The sequence below is a fragment of the Tetrao urogallus genome, assembly GCF_951394365.1.
Source record: "Tetrao urogallus genome assembly, chromosome: 2".
Taxonomy (NCBI): domain Eukaryota; kingdom Metazoa; phylum Chordata; class Aves; order Galliformes; family Phasianidae; genus Tetrao; species Tetrao urogallus.
In genome coordinates, this window is record NC_136814.1 from 76863748 (window position 1) to 76884866 (window position 21119).

General features: G+C 37.0%; 1 protein-coding gene across 1 annotated transcript in view; it reads left to right on the forward strand.

Annotated features, from left to right (window-relative positions):
• Positions 1-21119, forward strand: part of UBE3D (ubiquitin protein ligase E3D) — a gene marked incomplete at its 3' end in the record, with an annotated part of 73002 nt that overhangs the window by 11961 nt on the left and 39922 nt on the right. Inside the window, exons 5-8 of the mRNA XM_079550744.1 lie at positions 1934-2003; positions 4311-4380; positions 5159-5267; positions 9066-9235. Of these exons, the coding sequence (XP_079406870.1) occupies positions 1934-2003; positions 4311-4380; positions 5159-5267; positions 9066-9235 (419 nt within the window). The remainder of the gene's footprint in view (positions 1-1933; positions 2004-4310; positions 4381-5158; positions 5268-9065; positions 9236-21119) is intronic.

The window sequence follows — 21119 nt, forward strand, 5'->3', positions numbered from 1 at the left end:
GGTTAGCTAGCTACTATCATCTAAATTCTTTTAATTTTTGCTGTCATCTGCTGTTTGAGCACGTGCTTTGGAGTAAGTAACTTAATGGTCCAGACTGGTGCTTGTAATTCATTTGTCTCCCATGTGTAAGTTTCCCTGTCATTGCAGTAAGAGGTACCTACTGAAAAATTGGCCCAATGTATGTATTTTACTCCTTCATCACCTCTTCCATGGCCTCTGAATCAGAATGAATCAAATAATAATGTATTATTTAATGGTGACAAGGATAATTAGGCTTGGATATCTTCATAATCTGGAAGCCCATCATCTAGGTTCTGAAGACAATCTGTAACAGACATACCTCAGCATTTTCCTTCAGAAGATGAAAAGTGTACCTGAGACTATACTAAGACGATAGGATGTATTTTATTAAACTTTTTTTTTTTTTTTAATTCTGTAATGTGGTAGGCCACAAGTTACCAATTTGTGATCTGGATACTAGTCTGTGAGAACTGCCTTGCATCACACATTTTAAAATTTGAGGACTATGGTGGTGGCGATGAACATAAACCATATTCTCTCCAGTTGGAATGTATGGGAACTGTAGGCATCTCTTAGGCTGCAGAAAAAGATAAATACAGAGTGGAAATACCCTAATTTAATTTGCTCTAAATTTAGACAGTCTTATGTAGGCAAATCCTGCGGTAGGATTTCTTAAGTTGGTTGTGACTTGTTTGGACTTTACCAAGCCTGTAAGGCAGTAGTTGTTCAACTACACATTGGTATTTTTATGCACTGTGTACTGAGTTAACAATTATGAAAGTATTTGTACAAAGAAAATTTAGAGGTCTTCTCATGAGATACCAAAATTTTTAGTTGCGGAAAGGTTTTTATAACTCAGGAGCATCTGTGTTTGCCTACACATCTTACTTCCAGATCAGAGTTGTACTGTGCTACAGCCAGGCTGATAATCTCACATAGAACCAATTCTGGAGTTTGTGTTAAAGTAGGAGTTGTGCTTGCTTGTGTCCATCTACTGATAATGAGTTTAAATGTGAAGACTGGAATTACTAGAATAGAGCTGTATCCACACCACCTTTCTGAAATACCATAACACATTGTGTTCTGTAGTTCTTTCCTAGTAATTCTGCATACTCTATAGACCTTTTCTACTTTGCTGAGCATTAAACTGTTCATTCCTACAATCCTGTCCACAGTGGTTAAAACTTTCTACTGAGTGATGGTAGTGTGTGGGAGCTGTTGAGTCACAGCCTGAACCACTGAAAGATCGCCTGGGGAAAGGACCCAGTCAGCCCTGGTAGCACAGGTGAAGGCAACTCAGCTGTGTGACTGGAAGGGGTGGAGCATGGCTGCACCTCTCTTATAACCCCCCCCCATTTAAGGGCTGACTGCTCTGGGGAAGGATCTCTGGTTGGAGATCCCTCCCTTGTGGATTTTTTCCCCGTGAGCCTAGATCCTCAGAGACGGGTGAGCATTCCTTTTGTGTTCGTCCCTTTTGCTATTCCACTTCTGTATTGTCTTTCCACTGCGCTAATCTTTCTGACTGTAACAGGTAGTCATTTTACAGTGTAATATTTTGTATATGTAATTAGGAATAGTTCTTGTGTGCATTATTTTTCCCTTATCAAAATTGAATTTACCTCATCACTTTATCATACAGTCACTGAATATTATGAGATTCTCTTGTTATCTGTTATCATAGTTGTCCTATGTGAATGGTTATACTGCCAGATTTAAAAATTGTTATGAAACTTGAAAGTGTGTTGAAGTGTAGAAGACTGAAGTAGTAAATGCACATCTTTGTATATGTGAACATAAAGAGAACAGACTAAAGTACAAAGTTCACTATATCCTACTGGGAGTATGTTAAAATTATAGAGTTCTTTTTCAGAATAACAGAGCAGCATCTAAATGATGTTTCTTTGTCATACAGAAATCAAAGGAAAATACCAGAGTAATTTGTGAGCGCTGCAAGACAACACTGGGAGAAACAGTATCATCAGGTATTGTGTGTGCAATCTTAACTGTACTTGCCTGCATCAGCTAATGAGCATCAGAGGTTAAAAACTCCAGAGGAATGTTGTTTATCAGAAAAAATGGAGCCAGTGTGTTTGTGGCATTCCCTTCTGGAATTGCTCTCTCTGGGTGAGACCTTGAGCTAGTGACTTACGCAGGGACGTTCCTTGTTTTGTTTTTGAGGCATATTTGATTAATTCTAAAGCTTTGAAAGATGGAAAGCATGGTTCCAGTTTAGTAGGAATTGCAGTCAAACAGGAGATCTGAAAAATTGCAGATCGTTTCTTTGTTGTCAGTCATACAAAATGATGGAAAGGTTAATTCTTAACTTGTCTTAAGCTTTTAGTGCTTTGTGAACTGTTACTGCTAACAGCAAGTCTGGTTTCATGGAAAGGAAGTCTCTCATCATTTGATGATGAAATTGTGAGATTCTTGGTTTTCTAAAAGCTGTTGTGACATTGAGTATTTAAAGCTTACCTGATGTATTCAGAAGATGTTCTTCAAAGTGCCATTTTTAACAGAGAGATAAGCAGTGATAAGACTGTTTTTAGCAGGATTTTTTTCTTTTGTTCTCTCTCTGCTCTACTGCAGATGTGTGAGTCCATCTCACTTCAGAGAATATAAAAATGTAGCAGGAAATGCAAAGTCTGTTTCAGAAATAAGTTATGAGTAGACAGAAGACAGAAGTTTGATCTGTACAGAGATCTAAAAAATACAAGAGCTAAGAAAAGTATTTTTTAAGGTAAGACGTTTGAAATCCTACAAAGCGAGTTGTAAGACTTTGCAAAATTGGGCTAGAAAAGATCCTTACAGATCCTCACAAATTAACGCCCTCATCTAAGCCTTCAGACAACTCTGGCAATGATGTGATCATTGATAGAGGAAGCAGGAAACAGCGTAGGTGTGCAGGGGATTGTTTTGGACTCTATATTTTGGTGGAGTTAGAAAGCTTGTTGGTTGCTTTCAGCATGTTCCATCAGCACTGTAAAAGCTTTATGGAGAATTTGAAAAACAGACACAAATCTGTTCTTTTCCTCATCTCTATTCCCATATATGCTTAGGCTTTTTTTGGTGGGGAAGGGGGAATTCCCACCTTTTATTTCTGCGGGCAAACATCTTCTCAATTCCCAGTACCTTTTACAGCAGTGGAACCTATTCCTTGCTTAAGGTAAGCCTTCTTGGACAGGGCACAGCATGGAGCTGACTAGAATTAGCTCAGAGGTAACATATAATTTCTTAACAGTGAGAATAATTAAATAAACTATAATACTTATCTAGACAAGGTGTGGAGTTGCCAAGCCTTAGAATAGTTAAAACAGGATTAAGTGTCTTACTGAGAATCATGGAATAGATTGGGTTAGAAAGGACCTTAAAGACTGTCTGGTTCTGATTTCCTTGCTGTGAGCAGAGAAGCTTATTTTCATCCAGGTTTTACGGTGTGTCTGGACAGCTGTCAAATGAGGCATTTCATTCTACTCTTGAAATTTGTGGAACTGATGAATCTTCACTGTTGCTCATATGTTAAGTCTTATTGGAATTAAGTTCTTTGTATGTGTAACCTTTTCTGCTTGCTATTTGGTTAGGCTGTGTGTGTAGCCTACGCTTGGAGCTTCGATGTGATAGTTTTTTGACATTCTCGATGAAGACTAAATTCTGAACTCAAAACATTTCCATTTGGTGCTAAAAGAATGTCTTAGTGGAGCTTTTTGGAAACACATTGAAACTTGAGATGTTTCGTATATTAACATAATGTTAGTGCAGTTTTTGGAAAGAGATTCTAACCTACCTCTTTGAGCAAGGAAGAAGATTATTCCCGTGTGTAATGTTACTGGAACTCTTGTGGTTCACTGCAGCATTACTGAGCAGCAGAGGGTTCTAAAATACCATGTAAGCTATGCTGATCTCAGTAACTTAGGAAAGGGTTGTTTTTTTTACTATGTCTTACAGGTTTGTCCTGATAGCAGTGCGTAGTGGACAGGAGTTAATTGATACCAGCAAACATCAATATGTAAGACGTTTCGGTCCAGGTGTTTGGATTCTTGCATACTTTGTTTCAAGGTGATTGTTCCTACTGTTAAGCAGGGATCAGTGTGAATGGTAAACTGCTAGAATGCTGCTCTGAAATAATTACACGATCAGCAATGTTTTCTTTTATCAGATACTTCTCCCACAGACTCAAGCATGAATTTGATCGCATGCTGCACATCTTAATTGACTGCGGAACAATAAACTAATTATAGTGTAATTAAATACAAAAAAAAGTCTTCGTTCTTTAAAGGTGTTTTTCATTTTAGATATTGTTAAATACTATGTGACTGAGGTGATTGTTTGGCCATCTGAGGAAAGCTTCAGCACAATACCAAGGTAAAAAAAAAAAAAAAAAAAAAAAAAAGTTGCTTAGTTTTTTATATTCTGGAAAGGATGCTAGCAACCTAGTAACATTTTAATATTGAAAATTTTAAGTATAACAAAGTGCTGTATTTTAAAGGTAATGTACTCTGTATTCACTCATGCACAATTTTGTGTCTATAATAAGGAGATTACAATTTATCGCAGTATTTCACTGTTCAGCCAATAAACAAAAATAAAATACTTATTTGAATTATTTAAGTTTTCATGGCATTTGGTGACTGATTATTGAAATTGAAGATAGTTGTGTAGAGTGAAGTAAGCTTGTAATGTTTAATGGAAGTTGGGCTTTTAGATTCTCAAGTAATTCAATTTGTAGCTAAGATGGCACAGAACGTCATTCAATTATCTTGTATTATATACTTTCTAGTAGTCATTGGTCTTTCTATTTGTGAATTATATTTTAAGTATGTACACTTTTCTGAACTTTGTGTTTTTATGTATAAAGTATAAGGAAAAACATTTACTCATCATTTGATGTTTGGTGTTGGTTAAAGTAAGGGATATGGAGCAATTTAGATGCTGATCTGTTAAATAGTTCCTGTTGCAGGAGATAGAAGGTGGTTTTGGTGGAGGCAAAGATAAAGAAACTCAATTTCTTTGTAAAAATGGATAGTAAGATTGTAGTGGAATTCATAGTATGAAGTTGCTCATACTTGCACTGCATTGGTATGAATGATCCTAACTGTGTAGTTGCTATTAAAATGTACGATGCGTTTAATTCTTTTAACAGGTCTCAATTCATACAGAGTATGGTTGCTCAGTGTCTTTTGGAATTGTCCTCTGCTAAAAGCACATTTAGATTCACCATAAAAGGTGACAATGGAAGGATCTATATACTGGTAAGTTTTTTTATCTTGAAAAAAGCTTGCTAGGTAAAGCAAAAGCTGTGTCTGTAAGCAAGGCAAAAAAGGGAATCCATTTAGTACTTTCAATCAGCATGCTGGTATTCAGCCAGTTCTAGGAAAGCAGGGCTCCTCATATGTAGCAGTTTCTTGGGAATATAAACACCATCACTCCCAGGGGCATTTTCATGCCTCCTTTCCCCTGGCTTTTGTTCCTGTGCATGATGCCCTGTGGCCAGTTCAGATCAGCTGTCTTGGCTGTGTCCCCCTCGCAGCACTTTGTGCATCCCAGCCTCCTTTCTACTAAGGCAACATGGGAAGAAGATATGTCCTTGGTTCTCTGTAGGCATTGCTCAGCAACAATGAAAACATCAGAGTGATACTGCCTCTGCTTTTGTCCTAAATCCAGAACATAGCGTTGTACCAGCTACTATGGAAAAAATTAACCCCGTCCCAGTCAAAACCGGAACACGGAAATAACAAGAATTTCTACTCAGAAAATATGGAAAGCTTAGATCTTGGCTTTGTAAAATAATTTCATATTTTTGTTCTAGTGTTTCCTATCTTTAATCACTACAAGTTCATCAAATTATGTAGTATCTTTCACAAATGCTTTCTTAGTTCAGGAGAAATTATTCATGTAGTCAATATTTTGCATTAGAAAGTGAAACACAGACAATAGTAAAATTTCCAATTGTACTTGATGATTTAATGCTGTTAAGCTTGCCTATTTAGACATTAACAGCTAAATTCTTCAAAGTTTTAAGGTGAATTGGGATTTGAGCCTGGAGTTTAATAATAGAGGCCAGCTTAGCATTTTAATGCTCATTATTAATCAGTATGAGGTTGAGTTAACATAGGAACCAGCTTCTAATTGTAATCCCTTCCTTTTTATTTTTATTTTTTTATTTTGTGTGTGCATGTGTGCGTGTGTGTGTGTTGAACATCAAAACGCCTTGTTCATTTCCATGGTGATACTCTGGGAACTGTACATACACCGACAGGTGTTCCAGAGGTACAGTTTAAGTCTTGAGACTCAGAGACCTTGTGGATACAAGTGTAATGTAAGCAGAGTTTATACTAATGTTTGCAAATAAATTAAAAAAAAAAGTAACTGCTTAGGGCTGTAAGTACACAGACAAGTGGTCTCATCACTGATGTATAGTGGGCCAGCTGTTCCACTTGTTTGTATTGAAAATGAACCTGTCAAAGATTTCCATGTGTAATGTTTGTGCTTATATACCTGAATGTGTGCAGCCTAGGCTGTGTATTTAATAATTAAGGTTGAGGTCCTTCAGAAGTCTTCTTTTGAAATGTTTATTGTCTCTGTGTATATCAGTTAACATTATACAGTTACATTATTTGTGGAGAGCATAACTTGAGTTTCTGTAAATTGTTGATAACCAAGTTTTTGAAAGCTCTGTACTTAAGGATTTTTTTAAAAGACTGAGAGTAAATAGAACTGTGATAGAAGACTAAAATGTGGCTCAGACAAATCTTTACTTATCCTGTCTGTGTCATCTCCTAGATGGGCTTCACCTAATAAAACTCCAAAAGCTTCACCTGTGAAAATTTTATGGTAGGGTCCTGAGTAGTCCAGTCTTAACTAAATTGTTCTTTGGAGTAGGATTAGGTAAGTTAGCTCGTATTTTAGCACTGAGTGGGAAGGGAGTAGGAAGGTAACCCAAGAAAAGAAATGAGACAAATGGGAGGGACTTGTCAGTCAGATACTGATTCTTCGATTGTGTTTTTGAGAGCATGAGCAGCATGAGTTTGCATTTGTCAAGGCTAGAGAAGGGGATGTTGCAGCAATCAAGATGTGACGACTAACTTGTTGAGACTTAGTTAACCATCTCTTTTAGAGAGTTGTATTCTCTGTGAGGTATGAAGAAGACCAAATTTAATCCATTTAGTTTAAATATGAGGGCAGAGGTGTTGTAATGCAGTGTATGTATAGTACGAACCCACGTGATACCAAAAGTATTGGTAATGTCTACAATAGCTGGGAGTGAGGAGGAACAACAGCTGTTTCTAGCCATGTTAAATCAAAGTTTGTGCCTTACTGTTCTCAAAGGGAAGCTGAAGACATAGATTGAGATTTTGGGAAACTCACCGAAAGTAGATCGCTGTATTTTACTTATTTGGATCAAATCCCACCAAGTGTAACAGAGATTTGTTGCAGCTCTTTTCCTGACAATATCTTTGAAACTTACTGGCAGGATGATTTAAAAAGGAAAAAGCCACATGAAAATACTTTCTCCCGAAGCTGCCATATGAGGAAAGGTCATCAATCTGCATTATGAATAAATTCTAAACTTTATCTATCAATCTTTGTTTGAAAGCTCTTTTCTTACTGGAGTTAAAGTCAAAGGAATTTGGTTCAGCAGGCACTGTTTTTGTACAAAATAGTAGAAAGAAAGATTGTCTGTGGTCAGCAGAATGGTTGAAAGCACAGACGAAAATCTGAATGCTGTGCTAGCCACAAATAACATATATAAGCTTCTTTGAGTCACTGCACTCAGCTTAGTGAGCGGTAATTCATTCACACCAAAAGCAGGATTTGAAAATAAGTCATTTATAGTTGATAGTTGTAGAATGTACTTTTTTTTTTCCCCCTCATAGCGAAGTGTTTATTCTTCCCTTCTAAAGGTTCAGTTGATTGTTTTGCACTGTGGGCTAAATGACTAATACAGACCTGTGGTGTCACTACTGAGAAAAGGACATTCTTTGAAGAAGTGGTAGGAAGTTGCTGTCAGAAATGGCACATCAGCACTTTTGATAGAAATACTTTTCACGTAGTTCATGTTGCAAATTAAATGGATTAATTGCTTTCTCTGAAGAAAGTTCCAGGAAAACTCTGACAGATACAGCTGCTCCATGGACTAATTGTAAGGATAGTTGCCTTCCAAAAAGCATCCAAAAGGGGCTTCTTAAAAAGGAAGTCTTAATTTCAAAATTAAGAAACGCTGTTTGATTAAAGCTAATTGTGGTGGTAATGGCCTTTGTGTTTAGGTTGTTTCTCTTCTGTCCCCATTTCCTCCAACATCTTCAACGTGCAACTTAAAAGCACCGTGTGTAACAGCCCGAGCTGTGAGGTATATTTTGCTGTTCAGTTTATGAATGTACTTTGAGTTACCAGAACAAAACTGATAAACAGCCACTTGCTAAGTGTGAAGCTCAGTTGCTTGTCATCATTTATGTGTGTAAGCAAAATTGATTGTTCCCTCTCAGAACTTCTTTATCCATTCATCAGTGAAAATTTCACAAATAAGTATAGAGATACTCTGAGCTTTGATCTCTAAACTGTGATTGTTGCATTCAATTATGACATATGCTATGTGTCCTGTTACCAGTGGCTTTTTTTCCTCACTGGGCATGTCGCACATCTGCTACCAGCCTTACCTTAGACGATGTTAATTGCTATTTTTCTCACTGTATTTCTTAGCTCTATCCAGTCATAAGTAAATGTTTTGTAAAACTTCTTACTTGTTCCCACTTCTAGTGGGCAGTCTTTCAGTTCCCTGCCTGTAGCACGCAGTCATTCAAAATGATGTGCTCCACTAGAGAGAAAGAGATGTTAATAGTGAATGACTGTATTAACTCCTGGTTTTCTTCTCTAGGGACTGTGATATTTAATAGTGAAAATAAAATGTCAGTTTGCTGTTTTTTGACACTTCCTTAGAAACTGTCACGGTGTGTTAGTATCAGCTGTTCGTGGTATATCAGATTTAGGATTAGAGTAGAAGAAGAAATTGATGTCATCCTCAGTAAAATAATTTATTTCTTTATTTATAGATATGGCTTTTAAATTCTGACACATTGCTGGTGGAGTCCTCAGGAAGTTCCTCCTCCCACAGTGTCTGTACACTGTTTGGCGATAATTTCATGCCAAGCTGTGGACCATCAGGGATGTGGAGTGCTGTCAAAGTTCTCTACCAGCCGTGCATTAATAACAGGAATAAAGAGTAAGTACGGCCTTTTTTGACCTCAGATTATGATTTTTGATTAATTTTGCTTTTCAGGTCAGAAATATTTCTTTGAGGTCCTTTAGACAGTCCAGTAACATCAGAGGTGTATGTTCCTTTTCAGGATTACATGTTTTACTCTTTTTCATTTCATTATCAAAAGGAAAAATAATAGTTTGGTTTTCCCTTAGAGAAAATCTAAAGGTTAAATTTTTGCAGCATAATGTTAATATGTGGACAAGAGAGTAATGTTGTTCTTAGAGGAACACATATAAATGATACAAATAAAGTTATCTCCCTTACATGGGAGAATGATTTACTTTTTCATTTCTTCATTTTTTTCCCTTTCTGTACTCACTGTGTACTTTTAGAGCTTGGTCTTTTCTTCAGCTCTGTTGACAGATGCTGGAAAGATTTTGGTGCCATGAATTCCAAGGAGGAGGAGTGAGGTCTGTCCATACTGTCTCAGACATGCTGCTCTATGGCTGTAGCTCTTGGCAGCATAACTGAGAGAGGAGGAAAAATTGAAGGAAGGTGAGCGTAGGCTGTTGCTTGAATGATGCTTGTGTTTAGCCAGATCTTTCTCTTTGACTTTTTGTCAAATTTCTGTGTTTTACATGAAAATCCAATCTCATCTGTCAAGATACTTAGAGGAGTAATCCTTTCTGTGATTCCCCAGTAAAGAATTTGGGCATTTTTGGAACAGTTGAAATCAAGAGGGCAGAGCTGGGTTGCTCATAGTTCAGCAGATTTTATCTGCCTGTTCCAACTTCAGTCTTGACCATTAAAATTATGCTTTGCTTTGTAAGACGTAGAGTTGTGTACAGGACTGGAATGTCTTAACCCAAGCTACCTTTCGCTACCTTTCTAGTGGGTCACAATAAATTAGTATTAGAATAATCTCTGTTTATGTGGACAGTGTGCTTAGCAGTGCCACTGTTAAGATATACTTCTTGTAGCCTAGAAGAATAGGAATAATGCCATACAGTAAACCTCTGCTTTTTGCGTTACTTATTTGTGAAGGAGATGTCCTTTTTGGATGATTCAGAAATTCATTGAGACAACAAATTAGCCTGAGTGTAACTGTAACTTGCATTCAAACCAGTGATGGCAGTATCTCAAGCACAAATGAAGCCTAAAGGAAAGGGGAAAGAGAAGAGGTATTGAAGGTGGTTGAGTTGAATGCCATACCAATATTTATGTTTCCAAGTCTGCTAGAGCCCCTAGGAAAAATTTTATTTGAGCAAACATTGAAAAGACATTATGACAAATGTCCTACCTAATGTATTAAAGGCTGTAACTGTTAGAAAGCAAAGGTGTGAGAATATTAAGCAGTGACTCTGATGTTTGCAGGTGATAGAAAATTTTAAATATAATTTCTTGCTTTTAGTTCTGTAGTGATAGGACAGATGTTTTTCTGTAGGTCACCCTTAAATAGTGGTTTACTGTTCTTATTTTTCCTTCAAATTTTGGAAATAAGATGAAAGTTTTAAAGAGCTATGTATGTATTCAAAATGTAGAAGGGGTTCCCTGAAGATTCAGCGAGTACACTAACTTATAGTCCAAGAGCTCATAAAAGTACAACAAAATGTCTTGCACAGACAAGGAGGTATGCATACATCTTACACATTTAGATATTTTCATGGAAGAAATATACACCTTGCAAAAATGTGATGCATTATAGTGAATATTGCCAAGATTATCTGTCTTAATTTTCAAACAGATTCCAATATTGAGCAAGTGAAATAAACTCTCTAACATGGGAAATATATTTAAAGTGGACCTATTTAAATAAAAAGATGAAACTACAGGACAAGCTATTACTGTTATTGATTACCTTTATGAATGGTGTAGCTTCAGGAATTGGCATTGGAAATATGTGATCTAAAATGTTATCTAGTGCACAAAAATGTATCTTGAAGGATTTACTTTTAAATTGCTTGTTGTTAGAATGGGGGGTATTAGAAAAACCACTACTTGCTCTTCAAGATGCTCAGTTTACCGCTTTTAAGTCATAGAGTTATAACTCAGAGTTTTGTGAGATTTAATTACCTTAAGACATACTTTTACATAAATTGAGGTAAAAGTTGCATCTATTTAGTTGATTACCCAGTGTTCAAAAAAGCTTTTCTTCAATAGTATTTTCAGCAGCGAAATTCTGCTCTGCGATTGTGTTTGGTTCTTCTATTTTCCCAGGCAGACTGGTTACAGTTCTTTTTTTTTTGAAAGTTACCTTGTATTTATCTTTGGAATTTGAAAGGCACAACTCAGGCTTTAATTCTCCTCTAGCAGTAACTGTTCTCTCCTTGGCTTATAATGCAAAAACAGAAGAGAAAGGACCATAGAGGTTTGCTGTAATTTCATTCTCTCAAGCATGTTGGGAGCTTTTGTATGTTTTGGTGTAGGTGTGGTATAAGAAATTAAAACACAGTCCATTTAATACTGTTATCTCTGACCATTTGTATCTTCTTGCATGCATGTTTCCCAAACTGTTTGATACTTGTTTAAGTACATTGTTGTCATTTCTTACAGTTAGGGATTTTAAAAAGCAGAAGAAAACTGCAGATGTGCCTACAGGTTTGTGTACAAGCTGTTATTAACTGTGTTCTTGTTCCAAAGTTAATGTGCTGGAGCAAGATCCTTCTTGCTTAGCACTCTGGCACATTTTGCATGTGTGGTAGCCCAGTGTGCTTTATGGAACAGAAGAATCATTTGGCTTGTTTTTGGTGATGAACAAGTGTGTGTTGGTTTAAAAGAATGGTTTGTTTTTGTTTGATTCAGTCTACATCAGTATTGCCTGTAAATATCAGATCACTGAATCCCAGTATGGTTGAGGTTGAAAAGAGACCAGTGCTCTGCTCAAGCATGGGCACGTATGGTCAGCTGCATAGCATGGATGACTGGGTAGCTACACCCTGAACTACCTGAAGTTTCCTCTGTGGGAAAGCTACTTCTTCTGAAGGTTGTGTTTGCTGCTTGTACTGACAGCCTAGAGGATTTGATCTCTACCTTTAAAATAACTACTTATGGTAGAGAATTAGTGAGAGTGAAAAAAATATTACTTTTTAATCTGAACATAGCAAACAAGTGTATTTAAAATAGTGTGATTAAAACTGTTTTATTTCCTGTAATGTTAACCTCAAAAGAATGTATTTAAGTGCCACATCAGATGTGGGTGTATAGCTGAAGTTGCACTGATCATAGGTATTAGCAGCAATATATGTTCTTTTGTACACTATTGATTTTGGTGTCTACTGATTTGATTAAAGGTTTGGGTTCTTTTGTCTAATGTTGCTGTTCTGGTACTTGAAAGAACGTTGAGGTATAAAATGTGTAAAGCAGATACTGGAGGTGAATTTTTTTATGTGATTCAAATACTTTAGTGGCTTAGAAGGACCAACTAATTTTAAAATAATTTGGACAGCCAGCAAGTAAATTCATCTGCTCACTGTGGAAAGGTAGGGAGGGTTGTGTTTTTGACAGGCAACTTCTGCTGAGCTTCTTTTTTCTATGTAGTGATCACAGCTCCCAGTTCTGCCCTTACTGAAATAAATACAAGATTTTGGACTTCAAGATGGAAGAACAAAAATATTTAAACTAATATAATGGCATGTATCTTTAATCTGTTGTATTTACCTAGAAAGACACGTGAAAATGAAAAATAATATATTGTGGGGGCAGGAGAGCTGTTCTGTTTTCATATTGGTTGATGTGTGACTCTGTTCTTTCTTTCAGAGGTGCAGAAACCAAAGTTGTTGTTGGCTTAGCACGGTTTTCCCGTTGTTAGCTGTTCTATGAAGCACAGTAAAAATGACATAATGCTTCAATCTGTTTCAAGCCAAATGATAAATGTGGAAATAGTGCCTCAATGCACAGTAAGAATGAAATCTTTGTGCACTGAACAGTAATGTAAACACAACAGAGGAAAAAGTATCAAAAATGGTGCAACTTGTGTAAAGCAATGTGCTTGTGTTTAATGCTCATATTTCTTTCAAGAATTTTGAACAAAAAGTCAAATTTCTCTAATAGTGTTTCAGGTATTGCATTCCCATAGTAATTATAATACTGAAATTGCTTGTTTCTGCATACGCATCTACCTTTGAAATACTGCAGGGCTTTTGGAGCCTGTAGTCTGTTATAAGGGATTAGAATATTGTTTTGAGCTTCGTGCTGCCTGTGAATGAAAGAAGCTTCTCTGTCCTATTCTCCGGGATAGTGACTGAAGTAGTGAGAAGAACAGGTCTGAGGACATATCATGTAGAGCCTTGGCAATGAATTATTAACAGCTGTGCTCTGGGTATTTTTTCCAACAAGCTCTGTATGTTAGAAGAACAACCAGCAGCTAATAAGGCAGAGTGAAGTTAAGACGTGGGCAGATGTATCCAGACATGCTATTTATAGTATAGCCCTTGGCACTTTTCCTTGCAGAGCCCTATTCTGCTGATCTTTCTGAGGATTGCCGTTTAAGTGTTGTATTGACGCAACCTTTGCATCTTCTTCAGCTATTAAGCAGGGCTGGAAATATATCTCCTATGTGTGATAGAATAAGTCCTGAGTAGATTTGCCAACAGTTAGGTTCCTGCCCTTGTGGGAGCTGTATAAGCTGTCTTTCTGCAACAAACTAGTTGAAAGTATATGCAGAAGAACAGTTCTCTATCATTTCTTAGTGAAGGACGCCTCGTGCATTTTCTGCTGTGTTCTTACTGAGGTATTTATTGGTGCCTGCCACTCTTCTCACAGCAAGGCTCCTTTTCTCCACCTACAAATCTGCTGTGCAGACAGGAGAGATCTTCCTTTCAAGTAGTGTGTTCTTGGCAAGTAAGACGTTATACAACCAACCTTGACTGCTGGGAGTGATCATGTTAAATAGTGCTGGAGTGAGTGTGTTGTGAGAATGTGTGAAGAAAATGAAAAATAAGGCTACGCAGCAATTTGACTATTGTTGGTCTCAGTAAATATTTGTGAAAGTACAGTTAGAGGAAATTATACTTCTCCTTTTATAATAGTGTGCTAGGTAAAGCTTTAGTTTCCAAAAAATTAGCAGTAGCTTTTTATTTCTTATATGCATCCAGAGTCTCCCTGAATGGTTTATAGCTTTTACAGAAGCCTTCTCCTAGGCAAGAATTCACTGCTTAGCATTTCAGAGTTGAAAAACAGCTTCCAGGATGTTTGCTTATTTTCTATTAATTACAGAGGGATAGAATAAGCTAGAAATGAACGAGTTCATGGTTCAAAATTTCTTTTTATTTCTAGTGCTTTTGGTGCACTTTTTAATTACATCCAAGTCTGTATGTAATGAGATTTTTCATGATGCTCTGTTATTGATGGATTGCAGAATATCAAATTGTTTATTTGCCCCCAAAGTGGTTTTAGTTCCATATATGTCTGTATAGTAATTTGCCTCCCATAAATGTACCGAAATATCCCAATTCAGCCTGAAGTTTCTTAAATTCCACAATGTATCACTGACTCCCACATGGCTGAAATAGCAAGATTCTTTCCTAATGTTTCAGTAACCCTGGTAGAAAATATGCAGGGTGCACAGAGACCCAGAGAAATGACTGTTTTTATACTGTTTTGTGGTTTCTATACAATGACTTTTGTAGTAGAAGCTGCTTATTGTGCTATCTCTGCCATGATTAAGTGTGTGTTTGCAAACAGATTGTGAAGAATCTGTTTTATTTTGAATATATATTTTTTTATTTTCTGTTCCTGTCTTTGATTCTTTCATGGTGTCAGGAGAACTGACACTGTGGATGGGGTGCTATGCCTTAAAAGAGCTGACTGAGCAGAGCTTTTTGAAAGATGTGATTTGATGACAGTCAAGGGTTTTGGGACAGGAAAGGAAAATACTCTTTAGAGTTCAAGGAAGATGTGTATGGATGCTGTAAACCTGCTGAACAGTGTAGGAAGGGATGAAAGTGCTTTTTTTTCATAGTTAGGGATTGTTCTTGAGAAGAAAGATCTGTTCTTTACTGGTAACATCCTTTTCCCACCTCTAGGAAAATGTGTGTAAGTATTTAAGTCTCAGGAGAAAGATGCTGACTGTTGTTTATTGAAACTAGACCTACCATATGCAACATCCTTTTATGGTTGTTACAGAAAATCTTCTTAATTGATTTTTAAACAGGTGTATCTTTCCGATTCTTTGGAGCTATCATGATTTTGATGTCTAATCTTTCTAACTTTTAATAGTCTTAGAAGTACTAACTGAGATAGAGAAAAATAAGACAATCAGAAAAAGATATTGGAATAAAACCTTTGTCTACCAAATCTTGGATCTCATGCTCATATTTTGCTCATGTTATTCCAGTTGGGCTTGTTGCTTAGGGTGCCTTTTGGCTCAGTTTTTGAAGTCTAGCTCTGAAGACAGAGGAGGTAGGATTCTGACTAGTTATTGTTTTATTTTATAAAGATGGATTTTTCAATCCTGATTCAACTGCTTGTGAAAATTTGATGAATTGCTTCCCTTTCTTGTTGCATAGCATAAAAAATGCTTATGTTTCAGTACTCATCTTGCAAGGTACTGCTGTTGAACTGTGCATTAGAAGTGATAAATGCTGTATGCACAGTAATTGGTAATGTACAAAGAAGAAATTGAATGTGAATACAATTGCTGAGTTACTTCTTGGGTTCTAATTTTTTTAGGAAAAAAGAATTAAGATTTTCTATCGTATTTAATACACTTTTTGAATCAGAGTTTGTGATTCTGTATTGTGATGGGGGAAATAAAATTCAGGCTTGTTATTTTTCTTATTTTTCATATTTATTATGGAAGCAGTAATTCAGTAAGGCACAGATTTGGTAGTTCTCATACCTCTAATTCTTATCACAGTTGCTCATCTCTTTTGGTCATACCAGAATTTGTGATGGGAAAACTGATAAGTTAGTTTGGAAAAAAAATTGCAATTAAAAGCGGTGAGACAATATGAAAGTAATTTAAAATGTATAGTTTGAAACAGCTGTATTGTTAAGTAGTTAATTCCACTTTTATGAGATCGTAAGGGTATAAGAAATTCCATGCTGGGCCAAATCAGTGTTCCCTCTATCCTGTCTCTGAGATCAGGAGGTGTTATTGAGAGGAGCATGTGAGCCTCGGGACATTCTTGTACTACTCAGCTTATATTGTTGTTTTATTAAGGGTGTTAAATGGATACAGCCCTGCCTGTTTCCTTCAGTATCTGTTCATGCATCTTAGGACCATCTTCTGTATAAACACTTTTTGACCTTAATGGTACTGTTTGCCTTCACAGTCTCTTAAAACAGCAAGTTCCAGATTTTCACTGCTGCTGCAGCGTACTCTTTTCACTTGTTTTAAACTGATCTCCTGCTAGTTTTGGTGAATTGCCTCTAGGTCTAGGGGGATTTGTTGAACAAAATTCTGCATTTATACTGGCAAAATAGACATGGGTATCCTAAGCTTCATACTGGTGCTGTATCGTGCGGAGTTCTTGGCTGTATTTAGATTTACTGTTCAGTTTGCTGGAGACAGTGCGATGTCACATCTGTGTAATTCCTACTGTAAGATGTATATCTCTAGTATGTTAGCTTTGGTTTTCTTGTAACTTTTTTTGAAAGTGAGATACCCTTAATGAATTAGTGACGCTACATTGAATTACTTTCATAATTATAGGTCAAACTATAGCAGCTTTTCACTTATGCAGTTAGAATTTGCTTCTCATAGACTTACAAAGACTATTGGGTTTACTTAAAAGCTGTAAATATTCAATTCCTATAATATCTTTTAAATGACAGCATCCATTTGAGCAGGAACGATTTCTATACTGAGACAGGAATGAAAAAAAGAGCTTAGAAAAGCACCTTGGCAGACTGGAGACAAACGTGAAAACTTGATGTACTTAATTCTAAAGTCTGTTTTAAAGTAATTAGTATTTGTTGTTTCTATTATATTTCTCCATGACAGGCTGTGTGAACTAACAATACTTAGATTAATGAAATGGTTTTGGCTGGTAATTTTACTTGAAGTACTTCATGTATCAGTAAGGCAAAAGCAGATTGGGACTGTATGACTCAAGATCATAGAAAGTTAATTTGTGAAGTTGCTCTGGATATTGCTGCTTGTTTGTTGAGTACACGTGGTAGCAATATTGCTGCTGGTTGCTTATTTTGAGTGCTGTAGCATCAAGGGTAAAGAGAGTGAGCGATTCTTGTGCTTGTCCTCTGAATACTGGATTTAAGCTGTAAATGAGATTGCATACAACTAATAGGCATAATAACTGATAGTGCTGTGGATATGGATATGTGAGACAGGATATCTAGGTGGGAGGTACTGTTTCAGGCAATAAAATTGCTGAAGTTTTATGTTTTAAGTCAAATACATTACTGAATTGCAGTCAAATAGTTGCTGAAGGCAGAACTGGTAGATGTACTCAGAAGTTAGATTGTCTGCACCTATTTCCCCTCTGTGTGTACTTAAGAGTATTACGTTTGGTCTGCGTTCTTCCCAGCCTTGTATGCTTTACCTGCATATGTCTTAAGCCTTCAGATTTTTCCTTACTTCACAGTGACAGAAGTAGATAATGATTCTTAGAGAGCCATTTGTGTACCTGGAGGCAGCAACACAGACATCACTGAGAGCTTTTTTGGGTTGTGATTTTGCTGGCTTACCTTGGGAAGGCAAAATTGTATGGTGTCTCATTGAAGACTGCTCTTCTAGAAGATGACTGCAGCCATTTTTTTCAACTGAACACCTATGTCTCCAGTGCACTAACTTGGGCCTTTAAGCTCGTACTTAAGTTCTGTTGATACTGATCAAGGTTGCAGTGTAAAGTCAGTAGCAGAGCTGTTTAGAAGTTGATTTTTAAACATTTTTTAAGCATAATCATTTTTCATTCATATAAACTGATTTTTCTAAACCTTCCAAAACAGTTTTATTTCAGTATGGAAATGTTGCTGAGGTGCATCAGGCATTGTAGCTGCACTTTTTGTACAATTTTCTTTCCTTTTTGGCTAGCTTCTGAGTTGTCCTGTGTTCCTCACAAAGCAGTAAGACTGAACAATATGTTATATTTTCTCTTCTTTGTCAAAAGTTGATATTTCGTGATGAAAACAACTGCATGACCTACAGAAAAAAAAGCTGTTGAAATATTTCCATACGTTTGTACACTTTTTTTTCCAGATGTTGGGCTTCCTTCAGAAGCTAGGGAGTATTTTTTTTTTAATTGGGGAAAGCAAAAAAGAACCCACAGTAATTCTGACTAATTTGAGTGAATACTGTACTGCGAAGATTCAAAAAAGAGATTCAAATATTACAGGAAGATGAGTCTTCAGATATTTAATGATTCGGTGCATTTTAAGTCTAATATCATTATAAAGGGAGCTTTACTTGTTGTAGTCACACCTGAAAATTTGTTTGTTGTTACTTCCCGTTTCCATCTGTTTGCGTATTATTGCTGTGAAATTATATTCCACTACGGTATTTTGAGCAGCAGTGGCTGCATGTCATTAATAATATTAAGGCCTGTTAGTTTTGAAGCATGCCGTGATGACTAAGCATCTCTCAACTCGGTTTGCATTTGTTTTATTGAAGATGGAATTTTGTTCCTTCTGAAACTGCTGAGACTTGGTGGCTTCTGTAAAAGGAAAGGAGTTGATGAGAAACTGCTTTTGTCTCCCAGTGTAGCAATTCTGCAGATGCTTTTAGCACCTCTGCAGCTCTCTTGTATGGGTAGGACCATTGAATTTTATTCACAGTTATCCAACTGGGTTTCTTTTATCACCAATTACATATGATGCAAGTCTTTACTCTGCATATTGCTGAAAATTAAGTAGCATTGGGTACCAGGTAGCTGTAAATGTTCATCGACTGTCTTCAGAAGAAACTGGAGAACATAGTGATATCATTGATTATGAAGAAGTTGATCTGAAGATTGGAAGATTTCTAGTATCAGAACAGTGAGGTACCTTTTAGTGGGAATAATTTCCAAGAAACATAACTGCTTTTAAGATGCAGCTTGAAAAGAAGATAGGGAGAGATTCTTCACTAGGGAATGCAGTGATAGTGCAAGGAATAACACTTGTAAACTAAAAGGCAGGGAGATATAGTTCAGATGTTATGCAGAAGTTCTTTCCTCAGAAGTGCTGAGGCGCTGGCACAGCTGCCCAGAGAGCTGTGCGTGTCCAATCTCTGGAGGCACTCAAGGCCAGGTTGGATGGACTCTAGGTGGCCTGAGCTGGTGGCTTGTGTCCCTCCCCACAGCAGGTGGGTTGGAATTGTCATGGTTTTGATTGTTTTTGGTATTCCACATCATAACATCATGTAGTACACTGGGAGCTAAAGTGTTAATACTCCAATCCCAGGTATCTGTCCCTATACATCACGGAAGTCATGGGATCTGGCCCTTCCTGGTTGGGCAGTCTCTTACTGCCTTGCAGTGGGTGTCGGAGGGTGCTTTCCTAGCCATACCAAGCTTTTCAGGTTTGACGTGGTCTCAGGAACAATCTCTCCTGTTTTATTTGATTTATTAGTCTCAATTTCAATTAGATTTTGTGATATTGGGTTATCTTGCATTCCGATATTATAGTTAGTAAAATAAGTTTTCCTCCAGAGATCATTGCTGCTTTTTTTGTTTTTTTTTTCTTCCTTGAGCCCAGCCCCTATGTCCCTAGCCCTTTTCTCTTTTCCTTCCCTACTGCCCCCTGACATGGGCATAGATTGATCTAGTTAACTGTGTGACAATGATCTTTAAGGTCACTTCTAACCCAAACAAGAATTCTGTGTTAAAATGAATACTTTGACACAGTTTCTTTTCATGCAGAGAAATAAGCTTTCTGACTTGCAAGTACCTTCTAGTTCAGTGTTCCAGCTCTGTCACAGACCTACCAAAATACTTCCCAGCTCTCCTTCACCTTATTTGCTCTCTCTTTAGAGTGACAAGTTACCACGGTCTTGACTGAGCTCATGTTCAGCAGCATCATTGGATTATTTCTTTACCTGATTAACTTCATTTGCAAAGGGTTTTCAGTATGTTACCTGCAGCTGCCTTACTTCTGCTGTTGCATCACCTCTTTGAATGAGCTAATCTACTCAGAAGATTTGATTTTCACTGTACTGGTGGATGCGAATTAGTCCTTCTGTGCCTTCTTTACTTCTTTTCATCAAATCTGTATTTTGCTCTGTTTTTAACATCAAGTTCCATTTCAGCATGGTCTTAAATTGGCTAAACCTACATTTAGTCTTTCATTTAAATATCCTCTCTTTCTGTTTTTTACTTCCAGTGCCACTCTTGTTCATATCCAGATCTCAGCTGCCAGGCTTCCTTTCCTGTTCCTCATGCTTCTAAGCTGACACAGGACTTCTTTGTTCTAGATCTATAATTCTTTTAAGAAAGCTCATAAAAATTAAAGAGCCGAAATCATCTGTATTCAGTTACCTGACTGTGTCAGTACATGTGTGTGGCCAGCGTAGCCCACCCAGTGCTACTTCAGAAGGGCTGATTGTGATACCTCCAGCTCTGCCTCATGTCTGCAACAGGATTCTTGACAGCTCTACAAATGCTGTGGGGAGCTCCAGCAACATGGCTGTGGACTATACTGACACTGTTAAATCTCTACAATTACAAATGGTGCAAGCTTCCGAGTGGTTGAAGGATAAAACTTGAGAACTAGTTCTGAGGAAAGGCAGGTTAAAAAAAAAAAAGAGAGGCAGTTTTGTGAAGGGTTGAATTTTTTAGTGGAGCAGCACTCCCACACACATTAGAAAGCTGACCTGGCTGAGGACAGGGAAAAGGGGCTTGTGGAATGTTGTTCTTTCTAGATTTGTGGTTGGTTTTGAGGATTATTTCTAGGAAAGAAAGTTGTTTGCTTGACTGCTGATTTTATTTATTTAGGATTTAATAGCTTTTAAACTTGACTTGTAGCTGCA